This window comes from Corvus brachyrhynchos, unplaced genomic scaffold (assembly GCF_000691975.1).
Source record: "Corvus brachyrhynchos isolate BGI_N302 unplaced genomic scaffold, ASM69197v1 scaffold142, whole genome shotgun sequence".
In the NCBI taxonomy this organism is placed as follows: domain Eukaryota; kingdom Metazoa; phylum Chordata; class Aves; order Passeriformes; family Corvidae; genus Corvus; species Corvus brachyrhynchos.
In genome coordinates, this window is record NW_008237226.1 from 3,003,181 (window position 1) to 3,013,312 (window position 10,132).

Below are 10,132 nucleotides of genomic sequence, written 5' to 3' on the forward strand. Positions count from 1 at the left end.
GAAAGTGGTGGGAATCTTGGGTTCTTGTATGGACATCAGTGGAGAATATGTGTTAGTGTCTGCAGGCTCTTGGGTACATCCCCCAAAATGTGAGTATTTGCCAACCCCATGCTCTGTGTCCTGTCCCTTTTCTGTCTTGTCTGTGTGCTCTTACTTTCCACTTCCTGCGTTTTTCCGTCTGTGAAGGATGTTCTTTTGTCCTCTGGCTTTTCTTTCTCTTTATGCATCTGTCCTAGGTTCCACTGTGGATTACAGCCATTCCTGCCATCTCCCCTTTTTGGTATTCCTCCTTTCTTTCACACTTCTGGAAGTCAGGCTGACCCAAAGAAACAATTTCCAAAGCTTTAACTTTACCAAATTTAGAGTATTTTCATGGCGATGGCAAAGTGTGTATTCCTATTTTAAAGGCCTCTTTGTTCCCGGATTTTGAGTATCTACTCCAAAACACAGGGTTGAGGGGGTTTGCTTTTTTTTCCAAAGGGAAAGTTACTCAGTGGGTTACAGAATTTGTTACTAAAGCCTGTTTTTTTGGGAGATAGGAGGAACTGTTTAGGCTGAAAACTTCCAAAGTAATCCTAAGGTAGATAGATATTTATGTGAAGACAGTGTCTGAAATTCATCACGATAACAAGGCTAAAACCAGCCAGTGATGGTTTTATAAATAGATTGTGTTATTAGTCCCAGTCATGCTATGTGTGCATAAAAAAGTAATAGAAATGTTCCTGCTTTCACATGCTACCTGCATTATAGAGTTGTTTTCTGTACACATTGCATATTTTCGGTTTACACAGTTTCCTCCTCTTGAATACTGAAATGGATGGGGAAGGCAAAGTATGACTGGCTGCTACAAGATAGGAGTAGCAGATTGCAATTGCTTTCCAAAAGAGTCTGGCTTTAATAGGATGATGTCTCATTATTTTTAACCTCCATCTGTACTTGTGTTGGAGGAGCATTGAGAACAATACACAATGCATAAATTTATATCTAGAATGTAATGAAAGAGACATTCATTTCATCTGGCAGCAGTCTTCTGCATAACTGTTAGAATAATATATTGTAGTGCTTTTCAGAGCTTATTTGATCAGTCCTTCCAGTGTTCTGTTCCAGTTCAATAGGCAAAGAGATTTTAGCACGTTTGTGACTTGCCTTTTGCTTAGGGAACTACAGCTGTAACAAGAGCCTTTGAAGGTGCCTATGTGTTGTTACACACACCCTTTTTCTGTATTTCTTCTCTAATAGCGTACTATACTTTCAAGAAGGAGCAGCAAGTAGAAATTTCACAAATGAAAGAAGCATTTGGTTAAAAGTTGAAGTCACCCTAAGCCTGAATTGAGGCTTAGGGGGTAGATGAAGCTAATTTGATCCATGTAGTCCCTCCAGCAAAGCAACTTACAGTTGAAGGACTACCAACTCCTTTCTTGCAAGCATGTGAAACACTGTTTGCTTCCTTAATGGCAGATTGTCATTTTTTTGACTTAATGAAAACTAGAATAAGGACCATTTGTTAAATCTAGAAAAGACTTTCATGAGGTTGGAATTAGCTGTAAAGAGGGTAATTGAGCTAAGCTTATGTAATAACCCATCTAAAGTTTTCTGTTCTGCTTTTTCTTCTTTCTGTAGCTCACAAATTCTTTTGCAATTTGTTATGAAACTTCCTCCTAGAAAGTTTCCCAAGCTGAAGAGTGACCTATATATCTTTATTGCATTGTGTCTGCTAAGATCAGAGTGGAAGCTGACCAATTCTGTGCATTTATAGGTATGCAGCTCTAAAATCAATTACTTGGGATTATATATGTGCTATAAATAATGATCATTCTGCAGAATATATCCTGTGGTGAGAAGATGGGAAGTTTCTAGTTGGTGTGATCTTACCTAGGATGCACAGATTTCACTGAATTGAATTTTGTTATGTTAGGGTTCTAGGAAAGCAAAGCTATTTGCTCATAGGAAATCATTTCAGATGGGTGAACTGGAAAATAGCAAAGAGTAGATTTGGGGACTGCATTTGTGAGGAGGAAATTACTGCACATTTATTGCTGCAAAACCAACAGAGTGCCGAATTCCTGTCTCTGTGGTAGAATTCTAAGTAACGTTTTGCACACAGAAATCCCTGCTGTGTGGGAAGTGGATGAGAAGCATAAGGGCCGTTGTGCTCTCAGGCCAAATTTTAAAAATTGCTATGAAAGATACATTGATTGAAACATAAGTTGCTGAGAGGGAAGCAGAACTGTAGTTTGTGCAGACAATAAGACACATTTGAGTGTGTTTGTTCAGAAAACATGATTATAAGAAAAAAATGCCATGAATGTTTTCTCACTAAAGATGGCTTTCCAGGAGAGCTCAGAGACAGATCCCAACTGTGTATGCAAGGAAGTTGGCACTCTGACAGAGAGCACCGTTGTGTCTGCAGAGTGTGACAAGCTGCAGAATTTTAAAGATAAGTTTTTTGGCTCTGAAGCACAGCAGCTTACTTGCTTTCAGAGATTTGTGTTACTGACTAGAATGTGTGTGCTTTGGCGTCTCAAAAATCCAACAGGGAAGCAGAGATGCACAGTTGCATTAACAGTATTAGAGAAGTGCAAGCTTCCATGGTGTGCAGTCTTCTAAAGTCTCCTGATGAGAGAAATCCTCCTGGAGTGGCAGTAAGAAATGGTGGGCGCTGCATGTGAGTAGCAGCATGAGCAATAGTTAGCACTGGTGCATGGTGATCCCAGAGGACACTCCAGCTACTGAGGAAAGCAAGTGTTTTTATATCTATACTTTTTAGGAAAATGTTGAGAGTATCACAGCCTTTGCGGAAATATGAGAGAGCATCAGCAGCAGTTGTACATTATGGTGCATATGATCAGCATGAGGCTGAGTTCTGCCACTGCTGAGAAAAGCTTCCGTGTCACTGAAATACCAGCCAGTTTGAAAATCATGGGTTATTCTTCTGTCTAGGGCCACAGTGAAGATTTGTGATTTTTCACAAAGTGAGAATAAAATGATAGTCAGGAACTGAAAGACTGAATGGATGATCAAATGACCATAATTAATATTCGAGTTTAATATACTTGCCACGTCCAAAACTACTATCTTTGCTAGTGCAAAGTTCTTCCATGTGACCTGGGAGTCAATAGTAATAGTTACTTTTGTTGAATTTATAATACAGCTGTGAAATGTTATTTTATGAGATACAGGAATAGCCTTTTTCAAAACACTTCCAAGCTGAGGCTGATCTAAAAGTCACAAGGCTTTGTTAATGGAGTGTCAGGCTTGAGCTGATGCTGTAAACCCTGCAGGGAGCAAAGCACTGATTTACTGATGCTACTCAGGTTTTGGGTGAGAGTTGGCTGTAGTCCATCTGGCTTGCCTTGCTTGTGGAGTGAGTGTACTTTAGAATCCAGCTCATCTGGGAACAGCAAAAACCTCCTTGACCAACACAAGCGATATGGCAGCTTGCCAGGAGCTCATAATAGATGAGAGCATCCCCTTGTTGGAGGCGTAGTTTGTGATGGTTATTCAAGCAAATGCAATGTGTTTCCTTTAAGTATGCAAATATGGTTATTAGCCCTTGATGGAGAGTGTGGAGTGTTGGTACATTTAGCGACTCGGATCATGAGCTTGTGTAAAAGTCACAGAAATTATCATCTGGGATGTTGTTAATTGTTGAAGTATGTCAACAATTTGCCTTCCCTGGTTTTTACTGTTAGAATTTGCTGTGTGGGACTGTGCAAGCACAGGTGACAGAAAAGCACCTGGCCATTCAAACCCATGTAATACTTTGTCCAAAGTGTTTTAAAAATGCATTTTAACATTCCTTGCTGCTGTTCCTCCTGAGAACTCTTTGGAGAAATTAATTAAAAGTGCTGCCATCTGTTTATCTTACATTTCATACCAAGGGTAAAAAAAGAGTGCTAGTACTTTTGAAGCAGGATTGTATAATTTTGTTATTAAAAATACGTGTCAAGAATACAGTGAGTACTAGTACCACTTTTGTGAGTTGTTGCAATGCTTTTTCAACAACATTTTAGGTTTTTATCTTAAAAGAAAACAACTCTGTGTGAAATCCGTGTGTGATAATCACTGGATGGAGATGGCCTTCACTGACAGAATTATTTTGTTCTGGAAGTAACACCAGGCACAGCAGCACCTGACTTCTCACTGAGCTCCAGTAGCAGCTGCATTGGCAGGTTCAAAGGTAAAGTCAGCCTTGTCTCAAGCTGATGCTGACAGATTCTCTGGACTCTTTTTTATTCTTTTGGATATGAATTTCTGGGTTTTGTCTTTGAATTAGTGGAGTTCATCCAAAGTTCTATCCCCTTCGAGTAAAAACTTGCCCAAAAGAGGAGGTGTATAGGTCATTTGTTCTGAAAAGCTGTTTTTCTGGGGGAAAAAAAAACCTCCATATGATGGTTCATATTTCATTTTGTTTTTAAAGTACTCTGTGGAAGAAGAAACAGCTTTCCTATTTCAGACAACTTTTTTTTTTCTCTTTTTAACTTTTTTTTTTAAGAAACAAAACAGTGTTTTCACAAGACAGGCAATCTTAATGGTAAGTCATGATAGAAGAGCATGTGGGGTAATTCTCTTATTTTCACTAGTTACATTTGTTTTCTCACAATATAAACTGATAGTGTAATTGCTTATTTCTGCAGTGTAAAATTAGTGCAATTAAGATGATTTTGCTCTCTGTGCTATTTTACCTACTGTATTTCAGTTGGACTAATGGAGAAGACAGAAATTTCTCCCTGCAGGTGATATTTTGTAGTTCTTGTAATATATGGCAGATGCTGATAATTGAGGCTGTAAAAGGGGAGAATTGGATATTAGAGAAGATAAATAAGAGTGGGGGAGGGGACTGAAGGGGAAAGACAGTATTTGCAAAGACCTTGAGGTAAGCTGCTTTCAAGATACTGTTTAAGCTTTAATGACCCATATAGAGGTTCTAGCAACAAAGTAATGGCTAACTAGAGGAACTAAGGCCTCGTGATGATCTGAACAGCAAAAGCTGTCAGAGGTCATAAATACTATTACAGTTCGACATGGGCTCTGCTAGGAGGCAGTTTTTATGTTCCCAGTGTCTGTGAATGTATGCTCGTTCAATAAGGTTTGAGGAAAGAGCTGGTAAAACCTCAGTTACTTCAGGTGAACTCTTCTGAGGGTTTCCCCAGGTTAAGAGTTCTTGTTTCTGCTAGAAGGTACCTTTCAAAACAGTTGCTCTTTATCTTTTGTTTGTAGCCATACCCTTTTCTCATCATTGTCTTTAAAAACACCCCAACATATCCAAATCTCTCTGAGCTTTAGTTCCAAGAAATTCTCCAACTTCTAAGATGAGGATCCCATGAAAATTGCACACAGCTCTTCCTTTCCGAAAAAGGCCTCTATTTAATTTGTGGAATGTTAAAAGTTGCTATACATCTGCTGATCAAATGTTTAGAATTCTTATTTATAATTGCAGTAGCTGTTTTACAGCTCAGTGGCAACAAAATCAGAGCACAGGAAAGATTCCTCAGTGCTGGCTCTCTAAATAGCACGAGCTATGGAGTGCAGGCCAAAGCAAGCTCTTTTGAAATTTTTATTCTCACCTCTTCAGCCAGGTTGCAGGGTTGCCTCATTCTTGGTCATAGAGCTTCCTCGCAGGTTTACAGTCCTGTCATCATGATGTCTGTGATGATACTCACTTTGAAGTAGCTTTATGGTATTTTCCCCTTTGCTGCCTGCCTTCTGCCTAGGATGAACTCCAAAGTTTTGATGCTAAGGATGTTTGTGGAGGAACACTGATGCTGCCAGATGCCATGTTGCTTTTGTGTTGCTTCCTAGAGTGATTAACTTGTCAGATTGATCTCCTAAAGACCAGTGTGAGAGATGATATATATTTATCTTAATTCAAAGCCAGATGACCCCTGGAGTTACCTCAGCCTGATGGAAAACCCTGAATAGGACAGCAAGGGGTAATAGTGCTGTGGAAGCTCTGTAGTTTCCATTTTGCACAGTAAAGGATTGAGACACACATTTGGTCTTTCATTTATTTTCTTTGACAAAAGTAGAAGGGTGACAGGAAATAGTTCCCCATTATTGAGTTTAGAAATATGCCACTCATTTGCATGTCTTTGTATCTATTATTTACTTGCTAGGGTGACTGATAGTCCTGCTCAGATGTATGCATGAGGTGACAAGGCACCGACGACAGAATGACATTGGTAACAACACATGGCTTGTCAGCATATATTGCTAAAATATGCCATGTCTTGTGGCACATTAAATATGTAATATGGAATGAACATTAAATATGTATTATGTTGTAAAAAAAATTAGTGAAGGAGATTACCTGAAAGTTCACTAGATAAGTCTTCGTCTTTTCTGAAAACATGAGCTAGTACCATTAAAAAATATAGTGAGAAAATACCGTGTATTTATTTTTATGGGCTAATTCAAATGATTCCATTAAATTTCTGTTGTTTGAGAGAAAGGAGAATTACTGCTTAAAACCTTATTCTTAGGACAGATGCTGCACTTAATTTAGACAGCAACTCTGTTGTGTTGGATAGGAAAGATTATGTTTTGAAAAGACATGCTTGACTTCTGTCTGAGACAAAAAAAAATCTCTTTGAATGTAGGAGTGCCCTTGGTGTCTGGTTGCTCAGACATGAGTGATTCACTTAGAGGAGGCTGTGTAAAGAAAGCATCTCTTGCTCCAGCTCATTTTGGCCTCAGAGTGAGGCTGAGTTTGACCAGCAAGGAGGAGAAAATAGCATTGAATGGGAAGGTGTGATCTTAAAAAACTGGAACTCATAAACATAGAAGATACTAAAGTACAACTATTTGTTGTCAGGTTATGAAGCTCATTTAAGTTACTAAAAAAAGAAAGCCAATCAAGATAAAATATTTGGATCCTTTTTAAGATAACATGTATGTTTTTCTTTTCAGCTTCTCTTTTGAAAGGATTGAAACATGCAAACATTGTGCTGCTTCATGATATCATTCACACCAAGGAGACCTTGACACTTGTGTTTGAATATGTGGTGAGTAAAGTGACTATATGTTCTAGATATGGTCCAGAGTGTACTGAATTTTATGGAAATGCTCTCTTTACCATCAGTGATCTATGAACCAGGCCAAAATAACCCTTTACTTTGTTCAGGAGAGTGATGGCTGTAAGAGATGATACTTTGTAGTGGAGCGGGCTAAAAGTGGAAAGCTGGGCTAAAGCAGATTCAGAGATGGAGAAGTGGCTGCTAGGGCTTCTGAAGGACCTTATGCTGTTGAGTTGGTTTTTCAAACTTACTCTGCTTCCTAGTTACAGTTTGTTTATTGGAGCTTTTTCTTTATTGATGTGATCAGGTAACTTTAAATAGGTGAGAATAATGTAGGGAAGAAGAACAGGGCTGAAATGCTTAACAGGTAGTTCCTTGATGAAAAACATATATCAACTTAAATTTTTTTTTTTTTTGTGATTGGCTTGTGCAGAGTGTCTTTTTATAAGCAATGCCAGTAAAAAAAAAAAAAAGTCTGGTGCATGCAATTTAGAATGTAGGATTTTTTTTTTACATTTTTCCATGACTAATGCTTTACCTCTTAATTAAAACTTCAATTTACATAGTAGGCAGTGTAAGGATCTAATTGTGTTGAGAGTATTACTTTCCAAAGTACTGGCCTTGGCCTCCTAATTAATCTTTTTAGTTTTTCTAAGACAAACATATGGCATTTATGTAGAACTACTTTAGCATTTAGCTGTGGAATTATGCAATGTACTATCATAATTAACCTCCCAGTTTTCACAGATGGGTCCAAGAACATGTAATTTAAAAGAAAAAAATTAGTTTAGAGATCGTTAGATTTTCAGCATAATAGCAATTATTGTGTTGTAGTCTGTAAGACACTGTGTTTATAAAGTACAGTGGTTGCTAGCATTACTCTAAATACATCTCTGCTTAAGACAGATGGAATTGTTTTGTATGTTTCTTGGGGGCACGCCTTAATTTTTACATGATAATGTACACAGCATTTCAAAATGTTGTCTGGAGAAACTGTTCACCTTGTGTATTTACATAAAAGTGCTACACTGTGAAGGTGTGGGTATTTAGCTGCAGCAGCCTGGAGAGCATTTGATACAGTACATGTTTTTTTACCTCAGGTATTGGAACAGTAATGAAAATTTAATTCCTTTTCTGAAAATCAGTGATTCTCCTGCTCCTGACTTACACACTGAATTAGCATAGGAAAAGCCTCGATACTTAATTTTATGTAATGGTCAGTGTACTTATTTGCATATCTTTACATGAATACATTTTGCAGTCCCATTTATCAGCAGCTGTATTTAGCTGTATTCTTCAGAATTGGTTGAGAAATTAGATGTATAGAATATGTTTCTCCCTAAAATACATGGTTTTCCCTATTATACTAATTTCAAATTTCTGGATTTTACATTTTTCTTATTACACTGATGCAAATTTCTAGATTTTATATCCAGTAAGGTTATTTTGACAGGTTGTTTAAGACTCTGGCTCCCAGACACATGTTATATCATGGTACTGTCCGTGATAAGTATAGACACAGATTAAACTTCATGCAGTGGCACATTCTTCTGGATTCACTTAGCTGTTTTTCAACAATGAACCAACCCTGCTGGAGGTTGCACCTTCTGGTTCCCATGGCATTTGGTGGCTATTGAGACTGTTTCAGAATCTCATTTAGTAATGGTTTCTAGCAACTGATCCAAGTAATATTTTAGTGTTTAGGCTGGTAGGCAGTCTCTCAAGGTGGTGCTCAGGAAGAAAGGAAGGATACTTTATTCTCTCCTAACAGCCTAAATGTATAATAATGACATTGTAACATGCTCCTGTGCCTTAAGATGACAGCATTTCATAACAAAAGTCTGTTCTCATTGTTAGATAATGTAAAGTTATAGTCTGATCAAATAGCTAATGCCATCTGATAATGCTCGAGAGTGCCCACATAACCTGAATTGAATTCTTGTGGGTGTGCATGATACAGGTTTTAATTGCATGATTGCAAAGATCTCATTTGTTCCTTTTGTTAAAAATCTTCCAGTCGGTGCATAATATGAATGTGCAGAGGCAAAAATTACAGTTGCCCATTTAAATGTACAAATTCTGGCTGGTCGAGTATGCAATCTAGCTGTGCAATCGGTGTTACTGAGCTCTGTATCAGTAATGTCTGATTTGTTGTTATTTTAACACCTGTACATGGTTTAGCTCAATCATATGAGTAATTTGCACTGAAAGAAGTCAAAATATTAATGTGATTAAAATTACATGGTGGTGTACATTTCTGAATGACTGAATCCTAACCTAAAAGGGATTGAATTTCATATATTTCCTAAAGAGAGATCATGGAACTGATACACTGTTGCCATTGATCACTATTGACCTTTTCAAACGTAATAAAAGACATTTGAATGAGGTATCATGACTAAATTAGGAATGAACAGTTAGTGATCCGAGAGTTCTCAGAAAATGGAAACTTTGTGTTGCTAGGTTGGTGATGATTCCATTGGGAAAATAATACTGGTGAAATGTCTGAGGTTATCCGAAGTGCTTAGTTTCAGCATTGACCCTGAAACAGTAAAATGAAATTTATTTTCATGTAGCACCTTTCATTGCAAAATGCATTACAGTAATAAGTTAAATGCTGAAAGCAGAATAGCCTCTGAAAGGAAACATGGCAGTCATTAAATTCTCTGGGTCCTTCAAATTACCTTTTTTTTTAATGTCTGTCAGATGAAAACATGACAGAGTTTTTTAACTTTAACCTTGGTGGTCTGTGTAGCGGGTTGTGTTTGTAACTGGGCAGAAACACCAATTTAGTGTAGTGGTTTGGTCCAAAATACTCATTACTATTTACCTTCTGTGAGATAAGAATTAGGAGAAATGCAAAGCAGGCACCAAACTTGAAAGAATATAAAGAAGTTTATTAACAGACCTAAAAGGAGAAAAAAAAAATCATACCACACCTTCAGAACACTTCTTCCCCCCCTCCCCCCCCACCTTTCTCCCTTCTCCCGCTGACAATGTAGAAAGACAACCCTTGAGATGTTCAGTCTGTTTACCACTTCTGTAATAGCCTTGTTCAGTCCATTTAGGATGAGGAGTCTCTCTTGCCCATGCTATGAAAACATTATCACAACGAG

The 10,132-nt window shown here is 37.8% G+C and overlaps 1 protein-coding gene across 5 annotated transcripts in view; it reads left to right on the top strand.

Moving 5' to 3' along the window:
* Positions 1–10,132, top strand: part of CDK14 (cyclin dependent kinase 14) — a 320,052-nt gene that overhangs the window by 127,833 nt on the left and 182,087 nt on the right. For all 5 annotated transcript variants that reach the window (XM_017729275.1, XM_008629897.2, XM_017729276.1 and 2 more), the window contains one exon: positions 6,910–7,004. In XM_017729275.1, coding sequence (XP_017584764.1) covers positions 6,910–7,004 — 95 coding nt within the window. The remainder of the gene's footprint in view (positions 1–6,909; positions 7,005–10,132) is intronic.